Source organism: Rhincodon typus, chromosome 28, assembly GCF_021869965.1.
Source record: "Rhincodon typus isolate 14 chromosome 28, sRhiTyp1.1, whole genome shotgun sequence".
Taxonomy (NCBI): Eukaryota; Metazoa; Chordata; class Chondrichthyes; order Orectolobiformes; family Rhincodontidae; genus Rhincodon; species Rhincodon typus.
In genome coordinates, this window is record NC_063359.1 from 40185820 (window position 1) to 40201953 (window position 16134).

The 16134-nt window shown below is 42.8% G+C and overlaps 1 protein-coding gene across 1 annotated transcript in view; it reads right to left on the bottom strand.

The window, feature by feature from the left end:
* The window catches only part of crata (carnitine O-acetyltransferase a), an 18398-nt gene extending 7354 nt beyond the window's left edge, over positions 1–11044 (bottom strand). Inside the window, exons 1-3 of the mRNA XM_020514197.2 lie at positions 10869–11044; positions 6902–7180; positions 4717–4835 (exon numbers count right to left, since the gene is read on the bottom strand). Of these exons, the coding sequence (XP_020369786.2) occupies positions 4717–4835; positions 6902–7180; positions 10869–10895 (425 nt within the window). The 5' untranslated portion in view covers positions 10896–11044. The remainder of the gene's footprint in view (positions 1–4716; positions 4836–6901; positions 7181–10868) is intronic.
* Positions 11045–16134: the final 5090 nt, after the last annotated feature.

Here is a 16134-nt window from a genome sequence, read left to right on the forward strand (position 1 = left end):
GTCCATGTGCTGTTGGTAGTCCAACAATGCTGTTAGGGAGGGAATTCCAGGATTTTGACCCAGCAACAGTGAAGTAACAGGGATATATATTCCCAAGTCAGGATGGTGAATGACTTGGAGGGTAACTAGCAGGGGGTGGTGTTCCCATGTATCTGCTGCCCTTGTCCTTCTAGATGGAAGTGGTTGTGGATTAGGAAGGCACTGTCTCAGAAACAAAAACAGAAGTTGCTGGAAAAGTTCAGCAGGTCTGGCAGCATCTGTGAAGAAAAAATCAGAGTTAACGTTTCAGGACCGGTGACCCTTCCTCAGACCTGCTGAGCTTTTCCAGCAACTTCTGTTTTTGTTTCCGAGACAATGCCTTCCAAACCCATGACCACTTCCATCTAGAAGGACAAGGGCAGCAGATATATGGAAACACCACCCCCTGAAGTCCCCCCCTGAGTCATTCACCATCCTGACTTGGAAATATATCGCTGTTCCTTCGCTGTCACTGTGTCAAAAACCTATCTCAGAAACCTTGTTGAATCTCTGCACTGCATCTTGTCGATGATGCACACTGCTGTTCCTCAGTGGCAGTGGTGATGTTTAAAGATACAATATCAAGCAAGCTGTCGCATCCTGGATGGTGTCAAGCTTCTTGAGTGTTGTTGGGGCTGGAGAGTATTCCATCACACTCCTGACTTGTGCCTTGTAGATGGTGGACAGGCTTTGGGGAGTCAGGAAGTGAGTTACTCACTGCAGGATTCCAAGCTTCTGACCTGCTCTTGTAGCCGCTGTGTTTACGTGGAGAATCTAGTTTAGACACTGGTCAGTGGAAACCCCCACGATGTCAATAGTGGGGGAAAATCAATGACTGAATTATTGAAAAGGAACTTGGAAAATTAGGACATCAGGATGTGAACCAAGTGAGAGAGAGTTTGAAGATGTGTGGCTTGTTGGTGCTAACTGTATCCAGGGGTCTCAGATGGAATAAAGTTGCTGGGTAACGTGATTCGAGGGCTGGCTTGATTTAGTAGGGAAATGAGATATCCTACATTCTAAAGGACTTAGAAAACTTTAAAACAGCATGAGCTGTGCACCCATAGCACTGACTGTGATATAGGTGCTCCTGGTATTTAAAGGTTGTTATTTTGTTGTACTAATGATTTAAAAATGTAATCTACCATTTTATTTAAAGTATTACTTGCCACTTTACAAGTAATTTATTTTGGTTCTAATAAAAGTAATAACAAAGTAAAAGTTACAAACAGTGAAATTCTGTTGGTAATTTCTTCTTTTATTGATTTTTTTTATGGCGGGGAGAGGAGTTATCATTCCATAATCTGATTATTTTCACATGGTTTACCCACTGGGAATTAACAATGACTTCAATGAGTTCCACTCAAACAGCCTCAAGTATTTTCTTTCCAATTTTTCTCTTCTGAATGCTATATCCTTCATCTTTACTTTTTTTGAAAAAAAAACTTCATCTTTGAAGTGCTCTTGCACTTGTTCTACCAGAACTGCTTTAGTAGCGTCCCGGAGATCACTTTGTTCATTCTGGTTACTACAGGAGAATCCTGGACACTTGGCAACTTGAGAAAAAGGGAACAGTGGTGCATGTCAGAGCTGAGGTGGTGTTGGGGATGCTGACAGTATCTCTGTACTAATAAAGCCATCACACTCAAGTCACTGACAAAGGAGAAGGTAACATGGTTGGAGACAGAGTAACAGCAATCTGAACATCAGGGATGACATATGGGATTGTCTTCGCCCGGGAACAGCAGGGAAACTTAACCCATTCAGAGAAAAATACAGCGATACATAGTGAAGGGTGAAAGAGTGAGAGAACTAGCTCCAAATAACACCAGGTTGAACACAAGCTGGTATCAAAAGCAGCTGTCTGGCATTGTTCACATTTCTGAGGTAAAGTTTACCCTGTACAAAGGTTGGGGTGGAAACTGAGCCACAGGAGGAGTGGAACAGATTACTAAACCACAGCAAGATAAGGACACAGAATGAGAAGTTCCATACAAGGGGATAGAAAGAAAGAGGAATAAGATAAAAGTAGGAAGACAATAAAGTGTGGCTAGAGAGACAGCGTAACGTGAAGACAGAACCATGATGTGGACGTGCTTGTGTTGGACTGGGGTGGATAAAGTCAGAAATCACACGACACCAGGTCCAATAGGTTTATTTGAAAACACAAGTTTTCAGAGCACTGCTCATTCATCAGGTGAAGTGTGAGAGAAGCACACAGACACAGAGTTTATACGCAGAGGGATCAAAGGACAGAGAGATCCAAAGATCATACAAACGGTGTGAGTGGAGTGTCGAATAATAAGTCTCTGCAGGTGACCAAGAGTGTTAGATGGTGTGAGTAAAGCATCAACAGCTGAATAACAAGTGAAGGAATGACCTATAATCCAATTTAATGAGGCAGAGAGACAATTACAAAAAATTAAAAATAAGGTGGTGCTGGAGACAAAACAAGTGGCTGGAATAACATGATAGGTATAAAAGTCGCATGCTGTATGAGATAGACAACATTGGCCAAGTCACATCAACATCTGCTGTGCACATGGTGGGTGGTGTTCCCACGTGTGATGGTAGTATCCATAACAAATGATCTGACATGTCTTGCAGAGATTGCCACGGCAGGGTTGTGTGGTCGATGTTGTCCTAAGGTTGGGTAGTGTGCTGCGAATGATGGTCTGTTTAAGATTTAGCGTTTTGAAGGCAAGAAGTAGAGGTGTAGGGATGATCTCAGCGAGATGTTCATCATCATCGATGACAATGTTGAAGGCTGCGAAGAACATGGCAACCTCTGCAAGACATGTCAGATCATTTGTTATGGATACTACCATCACACGTGGGAACACCACCCATCATGTGCACGGCAGATATTGATGTGACTTGGCCAATGTTGTCTATCTCAAATGCTGCCAGCAAGGATGCTCTGAGGTATGGTATATTAGGAAAACTACGGCAATGGATGAATGGACACTGCGTAACATGAATGTTCCCTTCCAGTCGGGGAACATTTTCAGCTGTCAAAAGATGTTCAGCCTCCAATCTTTGGGTAAGCGTCCTCCAAGGCGGCCTTCAAAATACACAACAATGTAGAATCACCAAGCAGAAACTGATAGCCAAGTTCCGTACCCATGAAGACAGCCTCAACTGCGATCTTGGGTTCCTGTTGAGCTATATGTAACCCCATCGCACTGTTCTGTATCTGTAAAATCTTCCTTACTGTCCTGTTATGACACCCCCACCTTGATTAAATTATGATCTCTCTATCTTAATTAGTTTGTACAGTTTTGAATTACTTATTACTTTGGTTAGACTCTCAGCATGTGACTGTTGTACCTATCATGTTATTCCAGCCACTGGTTTGTCTCCAGCACCACCTTATTTTTAATTTTGTAATTATCTCTCTACCTCATTTGATCAGATTATAGGTCATTCCTTCACTTGTTATTCAGCTGTTGACATTCTACTCACACCATCTAACACTCTTGGTCACCTTCAGAGATTTATTACTCAATACTCCAGACACATCATTTGTATGATCTTTTGATCTCTCTGCCTATAAATTCTGTATGTGTGCTCTTCTCTCTCACTTCACCTGACCAAGGTGCTATGCTCCAAAAGCTTATGATTCAAATAAACTTGTTGGATTCTTCTCTCTCACTTCACCTGACCAAGGTGCTATGCTCCAAAAGCTTATGATTCAAATAAACTTGTTGGATTATAACCTGGTGTCATGTGACTTCTGACTTTGAAGACAGAGCAATCGCAGAGACAGATGGTATAGAAGAGACTGCACAGTATGTGAAGCTCCCTAAAATCTACCCTTTCGCCCTGAGGTTTGGCTATTGCTCTCATATGGTGCCAAATGTTGAATTATTGGGACATTTTACTATGGCAGAGCTGCTATATAAAGCAAGCTGTCATTGTTCAATGGTTGGGAGTGGAGGCAAAATTTCTGAACAAAAACCAGAAGCTTTCGTATATTCTTCCTCCCAGTCCAGTGTGGAGGATGGAGGATAACTGTAGATCTCTGGGTGAAATCCGTGTCCTCAGCACTGGCAAGATGCTGGGGAGGGTTTGGATGGAGCACTGTTCCGAAATGCACAGTTGAATTCTGATACAGTAATCACTTTATCAATGAGCTCCAGGGAACATATGAACGTGAAACACGAGGAGCTAATATGAATTAGAATTCAAGCTTGGAAAATCCCAGCTGCTGAAGACAGGATGAACAGAAGTAGAGGTGACATCGGAGCTAGTCTGATATGTCCCAACCCCTCCTTCACTATTTCTGCTGGTGGAAAGGTTAGTTCCCAGAGCACATAGATTTATGATAACCAGTATAAGAATCAGAGTCAGCATGAGAAGAAAACCATTACACAGTGAGTTGTGGTGATATAGAACATGCTGCCTGAAAGGGCAGTGGAAGCTGATTCAATAGGAACGTTCCAAAGGGAATTGGTGAAATACTTTAATAAAACAATTTTCAGGGCTATGAGGAAAGAGCAGAGGAGTGGGACTAATTGGATAGCTCTTTCAGAGAGCCAGCTTGATGGGTTGAATAGCATCTTTCGAGCTGTGTTATTCAACAGAGACTTTCCAGTAGAGAATGCGAAGAACACTGAGGACTGGAGCTTTGTTTTTTTTTCCATTAGCACCAGCCCTGGCTAATTTAAGATGAATTTAGTACTGCTTGACCATTACCTGAGCTGCCCCTGACGGTCATAGTAATCCTGCTTCGGTAGCAGTACACCAGGACTGGAATGGATTACCACGGGAAGCCTGTATTCCAGATAGGCCGTCCTTAACCACCAATCACAGAGCTGCACAGGACAGACAAGAGATAAGGTGAGCTTTGAGAAACGATTATCACATGAGAATCCAGGCAGGAAACAGGAATTAGCTAGACCAGCCTGTGGATAGTTGCTGCTGAGCACTGCCTGATGCACACATACAAGCTTTGTGGTAGAAGGCGATCAAGAGAAGAGGTTCATAGCAAAGTTGGGTTCCAACTCCAGCCTTCGGTGGTCATGTTCTCAAAAAATGAATCCAGGGAGACACAGCCTCGGCACGCGAACACACTATTAAAAACCCTGGACCAGTTTTTAGGACATCCGAAGTTTCCCTGCTCCAGCCATTGTTCATTAACCTCTTTTACCCGTGAACCCCATTACTCGGACATCTTATCATTTGAAAATAACACCAGAGCTTTCACAGGAAAACTTTGGGGATTTGGGCTCTATTGGTGGGGGTGGGGAGAAGAATGACATTAGTGTGAACGGCATATGAACGTACAAATTAGGAGCTGATGTAGGCCTCTTGAGTAATGTGCATTTGGAAAATTAAAAGCCGATTTTAAAAAAAGTGTGTGTGTGTAAAAGGTTAGCTCCACTTCTACCCCTTTATTGCATGGCTTTCTGAGGGAAAAAAATAAATGACTCTATCCCATGTCGTGTTGTGGACTGATGCACTGGGAGTGCACAATCTACCATGAAAGACAGACAAGGGTGACACGGTGGCACAGTGGTTAGCACTGCTGCCTCACAGCGCCAGGGACCCGGGTTCAATTCCACCCTCGGGTGACTGTCTGTGTGTAGTTTGCACATTCTCCCTGTGTCTGCGTGGGTTTCCTCCAGGTGCTCCAGTTTCCTCCCACAGTCCAAAGATGTGCAGGTTAGGGTGGATTGGCCATGCTAAATTGCCCGTAGTGTTTAGGGATGTGTGGATTAGGGTGACGGGTCTGGGTGGGATGCTCTGAGAGTCGGTGTGGACTTGTTGGGCTGAAGAGCCTGTTTCCACGCTGTAGGGATTCTATAAAATTCTATATAGAATAAGAACAAGCAGGATGTGTAATTGCATCCATACGGTGCCAGAGAACATGAGGCCATATTCCAATGCTGCTTTTGGAGCTTGGATTAGGTGGCTGGCACATTCAGCACTGCACAATCACACATTGACAGAGCGTTTGTTTTTGAAAATTCATTCATGGGATGTGGACCTCACTGGCTAAGCTAGTATCCATTGCCCATGCCACCATCTGCCACGGTAGGATTTGAAGCCAGGTCCCCAGATGACCAGTCCAGTGACAAAACCAATGGGCCACTGCGTAGTGATTTTCTCTTGTAGTCTTCAGACTGCTGCATCAAACACTGATCTCTGAAGCCTGTCTCACAACTCACCTTCCTTTAAAAAGCCCATCCCATAATAAGCATCTCCCTGGTTGAATATTCTTGAGGAATGTGTGCTTGTTACTGCCTCCCCAACATAGTCACCTCCTTCACTAAAGCAGTGTTGTGGTCCCCCCAGCCCACCCCACTCCACCCCGCCCCTCGCACACATTACTGATGCCCATTTGAATGGTTTACAGCTGTAGACGGCAACAATGAGATCAGGAACAGATCCCACCGACAACGTTCAATGAGCAGAACCACTGCCACAGCCAATTAGGGTAAGGCATTTCTTCCAACATGACCATGAAGTCATAATGCAGAGTAGAAGAAAGTTTCAGAACTGTGGGCAAAACTGTGGCCAGTGGAGCTGGGGGCTAATTTTAATATTTTCTAAGTGCCAGCACAGGTATAATGGGCCAAACAGCCTCCTTTTCTGCTGTATGTGGACAGTGTGGTTAGTTTTACACAACTGCATATATTCAGCTATACTCAACTGGCTTTAAAAGAAAATCATTCATGGGATCTGGGCATTGCTGACTGGGCTAGCATCTACTGCCCAACACTTATTGCCCTTGAGAACGTGACAGCGAGCTGCTTTCTTGAATTGCTGAGATGTTTGTCTCAAATCTTGTGAGCAACAGCTTACTCTGTCCCCACCATTTGGGCACACCTGTCAGTCAGTCTGAAAAAGAACAATAGCCCAGAAAGCAGAATCATACCCAGTTTTCAGTTTTCCTTGCTCGTCTTTCCAAGCTTGCTTGAAGCCTCTCGCCTACTCCACCCTTTTGACCAAATTCTTTCACAATCTGTTTCGTATTTTCTAACTCCTCTTGGCTTACAATGGGCTCCAAGGCCAGCAGGTAACGTTCGAGAGTCTGTTGGAGAGGAGGAACTGGCAGCCGAGGCAAAGATTTCTGATGGGCAAGATACCGTCCGGATAGCTTTGTGGGAGCTACAGGCCTCACCAAACAGCCAGACTTCAATGAGGTGAACCGGAGCTAAATATAATAAAAAGAATTGTTTATGAATTGGTAGCAAATTAACAACAACTTGCATGGGCCTTTCATGCAGCAAAGTATCTCAAGGCTCTTCACAGGAGTGTCAACAATATAATTTAACATCAACGTACATGGGGACATTAAGACAGGTCAATGATTTAGCTTTTGAATATTGCCTTAAAAGAGGAGGGAGAGGATGAAATTTAGTGAGGGAATTCCAGAGCTGAAGGCCTGGCTGCCAATGGTAGAGTGATTAAAATTAGCACCCAAGGGGCCAGAATTGGACAAGCACAAAGATTATAGAGTGGTAGACCTTGGCTAACAGAGTCATAATGGGACAGGATGTGTCCATAACTCAGCTTCAGCGCAAGATCCTCAAACAACCTGCAGCCCAGAGTCCTCTTTACAAAATACACTTGGCAGGATTTGTGTTCTTTTTATTTGGATTTCTGCAAATTAGCTCTTTGTCATTGGCAATGGCCGTTGCACAGTGCAATGACTGGCTCCCACCATTGAACCATAAAGGCCCAGTCAGCAAGATGTCCGGTTTCATTTTATTGTACATTTCAGTAAACATTGTACCTCATAACCAGCATGGTAACACATAGTAAACACCCATGAGAGAGCAGAAAACAGGAAAGATAAAATAAAGAATTAAAGATTCTTAAAGAATTAAACATACTAAAACCTTGCCTTTTACAAGGAAACCTCTTAACTGATGGTATTGCTATCCTCTTCCACAAGGTTATATCCCTTACAACACTATTCAGAGGAAGTGGAAACATAGTGCTAATGTACCAGTAATCCAGACTCCCAGGTCAATTTTCTTGGGACATGGATTTGAATCCCAAAATGTTGAATTTGATAAGAATCTGGAATAAAAAGCTAGCCTAATTACAACCATGTTAATCACCATCGATTGTTGTAAATGCTGCTTGGCATGCTGTGTTCATCCAGCTCTACACCTTGTTATCTCTGACTCATTAATGTCCTTTAAGACAAGGAGATCTGCTGCCCTTACCTGGTCTGGCCTATATGTGACTCCAAACTCATAGCAAATTTGGTTGACTCTCAACTGTCGGCAACTGTTGAATGGGCAACAATTGCTGGCCTAGCCAATGATGCTCACATTCCATGAACAAATTAAAAAAAAAATTGTATACAATGAATCCTCTGCTGCAAAATGAGGGCTGCACGTACATTCTGATTTTACATTGAAAGGTTGCAGTCAATGAGAAGCTCCTATCACGGACATTCTAGAACAGGAATGTACCTTATGGAGTGTAAAACTGTTATTTCAAACACCTTCCAGATAAACAGGAAGGGCGACTTGCATGTGGTTTGCTGACCTTCTCAGAGGTACTGATGTGCTGGTGAGGGTGTGGTGAAGGGGCAGAAATTGTTTTTAGCTCATTCAAAGAGCCCACAGTCACAAGGGACTAAATGAAGGAAAGCCAAGTTGATCTTAAGCCACCTCCACTGAACTCTCACCAGGATTCAGCCTTGACAGCAAAGCAGACATTGCTGAGTACTCTGTGATGGGCACCATTACAAGGAAGGAAAATCAGGGTGACTTGAGTCAGCAGTTAAACATAAATTGCCTCATTTCTTCCCCCACCAGAGACTCATCCATATGGCTATTCTTCACTCGAATCCAGATGTTGATTGTTGTTGAGTTATTCAACCATACTGGTATCACAGCCAAATCCAAATCTTCTTTGCCATCATCTTGCAAATCTGCACATCTACTATTTAGAAAGGCAAGGGCAACAGAAACATGGGAACACCATGATCTGCAAGTTCCCCCTCCAAATCCCACACCATCCACATTTGGAAATATTTTGGCACTCCTTCATTGTTGCTGGGTCAAGCTCTTGGAACTCCTTCCATATCGGTGGGTGTCCCTACACCACATGGACTGAAAATCAAGCTTGCCATCACCTTTTCTAAGGCAACTAAGGATGTGCAATAAATGTCAGCCTTGCCCCCATCCCAAGAACAAATAAATAAAAAAGATCCACACAATTATTTTCCAACAAAGGTCACCAGACAGTGATTGGGAGTGGATTCCTTGAGTGAGCACAGGACACTAGCACTGCACAAGAACCTTAGTTCCTCAGGACACCGTTCCTTGGCCCAACCATCTTCAGCTGCTTCAATGACTTTCTGACCATGAGGTCAGAAGTGGGAATATTCACTGACTGTACAATGTTCAGGAGTGTTCATGACTTCTCAAATACTGAAGCAGTTGGTGTTAAAATGTAGTAAGACGTGGACAACATCCAGACTTGAGCTTATTCAATGGCAAGTAACATTCATACCACACAAGTACCAGATAATGACCACATCCAAAAAGACAGAATCTAACCATTACTCCATGACATTAAATGACATTATTATCACTGAATTCCCCACTATTAGCTTCTTCGAGGGTTACCATTGACCAGAAACTGATTTGGACTAGCCATATAAATAACAAAATCAGAAATTGCTGGAGAAACTCAGCAGATTTGGTAGCATCTGTGGACAAAGGTTCTGAAGATGGGTCAGAGGACTTGTAACATTATCTCTGCTTTCTCTGCACAGATGCTGCAGATCTGCTAAGTTTCACCAACAATTTCTGATTTTGTTTCAGATTTCCAGCATCTGCAGTTCTTTGTTTTATTTTAACCATTTAAATACTGTTGTTGCAAGAGCAGGTCAGATTAGGAATTCTGAGGCGAGCAACTCACTTCTCAAGTCCTCAAAAAATGACCACCATTTACAAATCTTAATTCAGGAGTGTGATGGAATACTCTCCACTTGCCTGCATGGATGTTCCAATAACACTCAAGAAACTTGACATATTTCAGGACAATGCAAATGATATACGTTCAGCTCCCCATCTGATACCTTCAGTATTCACTCCCTCCACCATGGAGGCACGATAGCAGCAGTGTCTACCATCTACAAGTTGCACTGGAGCAACTCAGCAATGCTCTTTTCACAGCACCCTTGAAACCCATGACCAATAATACTGGGAAGGTCAAGGGCAACAGATACAGGGGAACACCACCTTCAAGTTCCCCTCCAAGTCATTCACCATCCTGACCTAGAATCATAGAGACGTACGGCACAGGAACAGACCCCTCGGTCCAACATGTCCATGCCGACCAGATATCCTAAATTAATCTAGTCCCATTTGCTGCTGTTCCTTCTTTGTTACTGGGTCAAAATCTTGGAATTCCCTTCCTAACAGCACATTGCTTATCCCAAGGACTACAGTGGTTCAAGACGACAGCTCCAAATCTTCTCAAGGTCAGTTATGAATGAGCCATAAGTAGTGGCCTAGCCAGTAACACCCACATCACGAGCATCAATAAAGAAAAACCCACCCAACCTCCAAAATCTGAGGTCAGCTGACTGTGTAGGGAGAGGGGTCAATTCTGTGGGAACCTTCCTGACGTTTACAGTTCTGTTTCAACATGGACAGAATACTTTCTTACCTGTTCTTGCCTAACACTGCAGTAATGTCAGAACATAGAACTTGGCTTAGCTACCCCTGGCCGCTTGGATAGCAGATCAGAGTGGTTAGAGCTTTAAAGCAGACGCAATGTTAGAGAAAAAGGAGTGTTAGTTTTGTGTTAGTGGAAGGAGCTGACTGCTGCTTTGCTCAATAAATTTTGATTTGTAATAATTCATACTGTACCTTCGGGAAATCCTTTTTTCTATCCATCGTGGAAACATAAACATAAAAGCCAAAAGCACTGCCCCTCCTTTAATCCTGCCCTGCTTGTTTACCACTCCAGAGCAGTTAATCTGAGGTTGAAATGATACACACATGTAATGAGGGCTGTGTTTTAACAGCCTTCTCCTCCCTCGTTCTAAATCTGTCAAAAACAAAAAAATAAAATAAAATAAAAGGAAAAAGGCCAGATATTTCGCTGCCAATATCAATACAGTCTGGATTTTCAGAAGAAACTGCTGAAGATTCCCATGCCCAGGCCGTTTCTTCAAAGCCGTCTTTGCAGATTCCAAAACGTCAAGATATGCAGGAACCGAACAAACTTACAGCAGCCACACGTGTCATTGTGGCTGTGCTGCCTGGGAACATGGGCTGAGAATGTTAGTGAGAAATTCCTGGGTTTGTACCCTCAACCAGACTAATGGCAGCATGGCTGCAACAATGTCAGATGATGTGGAGAAGACTAGTTCTGACAAAAGGAGACATTGACTTGCCCATGCTCTCAACAGGCATGGACCGACTTGCTGAATATTTTTAAGCGTTGTATGTTATAAACACATAAAACGATCAAGCCAGTTTCCTATTCCTGATTACAAGTGATATGGATGGCAAAGGATTGGTTTCGACTGTGATGCCCTAATTGTTGAATACCTGACTCTCTCCCCACTACGCCACAATGATGTGCCTCATGTTGTTCAGGATGAGACCTGGAGGTGACCGATGTCTGTGGAGCAGGGCCTTGATCTACATTAACTCCAATAGTACAGGCTGCTAAATGCATGTGTTTCTGTTTTCTCAACTGACACATTTTATTCAGAATTACATAACATTAAATTTAAAATTGCACAAAGTACAATACAGCTTAATAAATATATATATATTTCTTTCAATAAGACGCTCACTACACACACAATTACAGACTATATTAACACTTTTATAGACAACATACAGCTCAAGGGTTTTACGGTGTTTCCAACCCCTTGGTTTGCAATGATAGGAAGACCTTTAGGCACTGTCCTTTCCCCAGTAAATCTCGGTGGCAGCTGCCCCAACCTTTAGAGTGCTCCACAACATTTCTTCCTGAACTTTGGAACCTGCCAGTCTGCAACAGCTCAGAGGACTGCTCTCTGCACTGAAAGTGCCAAGTCTCAGCCAGAACCAAAGATCATCATTCACTGAGTTTACAGCCCTCAGTGCATCCCTGGGAAAAGCCCAAATAGCAGAGTCCTGCATCACAGAGCAGGTTGAGATGAGCCCTCACAGAAATCATCCAGACCTCCTTTGCAAAGATGCACTGTATAAGCAGTTGAGTCACTGTGTCTTCCCTGCCGCAGCCAGCTACAGGACAGTAAATGGAGTGGGGTGAAATCTCAGGGTAGAGGAACAATCTGACAAGGAGGGGCCTTTTTGCACATGAACAAGTGTTAGCCTGCCCTCTCTTCACGGAAGCTGCCTGGCCCGCTGTGATTTCCAACACATTCTTTGGTTTTCAGTAAAAATTCCAGCATCTGCATTAGTTAGCTCCTACCTTGGTGTCTGTTTGAAAGTTACATATCAACTTATGATCTACGAGCAGGATTTTGTTATCAGTCCCTCGAGCCTGCTCTGTCACTCAGTAATAACATAACAGATCTGATTATTCCATGTTCCTGCCTACCTGTAATAACCTTTCACACTAGATTTCACAACCTACCTCTGCCCTAAAAATATTCAAAGACTATTTCTACAGCCTTTTGAAGAAGTGAGTTCCTAAGACTTACAACTCTGAGAAAAAAATTCTCCTTAAGCCTGTCTTAAATGGGCGACTCCCGATTTTTAAACAGTGATTCTACTTCTAGGATCTCCCACAAATGGAAACATCTTTCTCCCTGTACCTTGCCAAGCCCTTTCAGGATCCTGTAAGTTTCAGTCAAGTTGCCTCTTATCCTTCTAAACTTTAAAAGGATCCAATCCTAGTCCGAGGGCTCATATAGTGCATTGGTAACATCCCTACCTCCAAGCCAGGAGGCTCAGGTTCAAGTCCCTTGTGCTCCAGAGGTGTGTAACAACATCTCTGAACAGGTTGATTAGAAAATATCTACAAGCCAAAGCCTATCCATCCTTTCCTCACAAGACACTCTACCCATTACAGGCATTAGTCTAGTAAACCTTCTCTGAACTGCTTCCAACGTATTTACATCATTTCTTAAAGGAGGAAACCAATACTACACAGAACACTTCAGATGAGGCCTCACCAGTGCCCTCTGTAACTCCCTACTTTTGTATTCAATACCCTTTGCAATGAATGACAACATTAGCTTTTCTAATTACTTGCTATGTCTGTACTGACCTTTTGTGATTTATGTACCGGGACACACAAATGCTGCTGTACCTCAGCACTAGGCAACTTCTCACCATTTAGATTAAGTGCTTTTCAGTTTTCATGTCAAAGTGGACAATTCCACACGATACTCAATTTGCCAGATCTTTCCCCACGCACTAAACCTATCTATATCCTCTTCGCAACTTAATCATCTTTCTTGGTGTCATCAGCAAATATAGCAACTACTCTAGCAGAGCTCAACTTCCTATCACAACTCAACAGGGTGGACTCGAATCGGATTTTCCCTTATCGAGAATCTTAAACCAGAGGAACCGATTTCAGAATGAGGAGCAACTATTTAATAGAGAGATGAGGAGGGATTTCTTCACTAAGAGGGTGGTGAATCTTTGGAATCCTCTGCCCTAGAAGACAGTGGAAGCTTAATAATTGAGCAGGTTCAAGACAGAAATTGGATTTTGAGGACTAATGACAAAGGGCTTATGGAGATAGTGTGGAAAATGGCTTGGAGACAGATGACCATATATAAAACATAACAGCTTTTGTCTGGCACTCATCAGGACAATTTGCAAGAATACCAATTCAGGGGGAAACCAGCATTTATGTTGTATGACTATTCTGTCAAAGCCACGTTTATAAAATCAGGAGGGATATAGATAAACTGAATAGCAAAGCTCTTTTCCCTAGGGTTGGGGAGTTTGTACTATCTAGAGGTCATACTTTTAAGGTGCGAGGAGAAAGATTTAAAATGGACCTGAGGGGCAACTTTCCACTCACAGGGTGGTTTGTATGTGGAATGAACTGCCAGGGGAAGTGGTTGGTGCAGGTACAGTTACAATATTTAAAAAAAAATTTGGACAGGTACATGAAAGGTTGAGAGAGATATGGCCAAACACAGGCAAATGGGACTAGATTAGTTTGGGAAATCTGGCTGGCATGGATGAGTCGGACCGAAGGGTCTGTTTCCACGCTGTATGACTCTTTGACTCTCAGACTGGTGCTCAGAGAATGCCTTTCCCCGGTGCAGGCACAACAAAGCAAATGGGAGAGTCAAGGGTGTCAATGACCTTAACACATGGGGTGGAGGAGTCAGGAATCAAACTGGGAGATGACATTTTTATACTTAGCCACAATTTTAGCTGACAGTAAGTAGGGAAATAAGCAGTCAGTAAAGGCAGACATTTTGCTCAGATGCAGCTGTCACTGGGGAAAGAAGGAAACCTGGAAGGTAATGTCACACCACTCAGTTTACAATGCTCAGTTATACAGAGAGCTATATCTGGATAGAATCCGCTATTAATACAACACCATGCCCTTTATAACTAAGCCTGTAGAATGGTGCACTAGGCAGAATTGTTTGGTCGTTATCTCATTCTAAATGATAGGACTGCTTCTTTATGAGGCTGGGAAACAACAGCATCCTCACTAAAGCTAAAAACTTAAAATAAGCAAACATTTCATTCTGCAATACATATAGGCATAAATATTCAGTAGAAACATTCAATTGGAATTGTACAAATAATTCTGCGCTGTATACATTTAAACAGGCACAGATGTAGACCATTTGGCCCTAGAGGCAACTTGATTGAAATATAGAAAATCCTGTGGAGACCTTAACAGGGTGGATATGGAGAGGATCCTATTGTGGAAGAATCTGGCACCAGGATCACTTTTTAAAGATCAGGGACTACGCATCAAGAACAGATATTAGGGACTTTTTTCTCCTCTTGGAGGGTCATGTGTCTTTGGAACTGTCTTCTGAAAGAAAGGTGGTGGAAGCAGAGTTTGGAATATTTTTAAGTTAGAGGTAGATAGATTCTTGTTTAACAAGGGAGTGAAAGCTTACTGCATTACACAGGATGGTGAATTTAAGGTACAATCAGATGAACCATGATTTTAGTGAAAGGGAGAGCAGGCCTGAGGGGCTGAAACAGCCCGCTCCGGATTCATATTAAAGATGGAGCTCCACAGAATCTTGGATATTAAACAATCCACAGATAGGAATAACGAGTGGGAAAGGGGTGTTGAAATAGATTGATCAGTCATGATTCTACTAAATGACAGAGTGGGTTCAAAGGTCTGAATGGTCTATTCCTGACCCTATTTATTTCCTTACGACGTTCATTACTCATCCCTAGGGCATCCCCTTCAGCATATGATCAGAGAGGTAAAAAATAAAACTCCTCAGATTGCACACTTCAGACAAAGCTTATCACTAGCAAATCCTGTCAGCCTATCTGACCTCGCCGACTCAGGAAAGCAGTCAATTTCATCAAAGACCCCTCCCACCTCAGTTAGACTCTCTTCCACACTCTGGTATCGGGTAGAAGATACAAAAGTTTGAAAACATGTACCAACAGATTTAAGAACAGCTTCTGCCCCACTTATCAGATTTATGAACAGATCTCTCATGTATTAGAGTTGATCTTTCTCTGCACCTTCTCTGTAGCTGTAACACTGTATTCCACATTCTGTTCTATTACCCTGATGTTCTTATGTAAGGTATGATTCATCCTGATTGTATTGTTTTGCATGCTATCAGTACATGTGACAATAATAAATCAAATCAATCTCCAAAGCCATTCCCACATTTAGCTGTCAGTTTGTTTACACTGTCACACAAAACAATCATTGTCTATACATTCGACGGAAGACAGTTTTTGAACTGAGGCAAAAATTTGAAGTTAAATATGCAAATGCTTTAAATCATCTGTTCCGGGTGGGAGTGGAGCTGCTTAATACATCATGGCCTTTGTAATCAAACCTTTGTAACCAAATAAATCCTCAGTCAGATTTACAGCCTCTGCTTAAGTGATTTCAGATCGAGAAGCTTGTAGCATACGCTACAGACCTTTTGCCACCTTGGCTTTGTTGCACTGAGAATTATTGACCACTTATTATTGTTGCGTC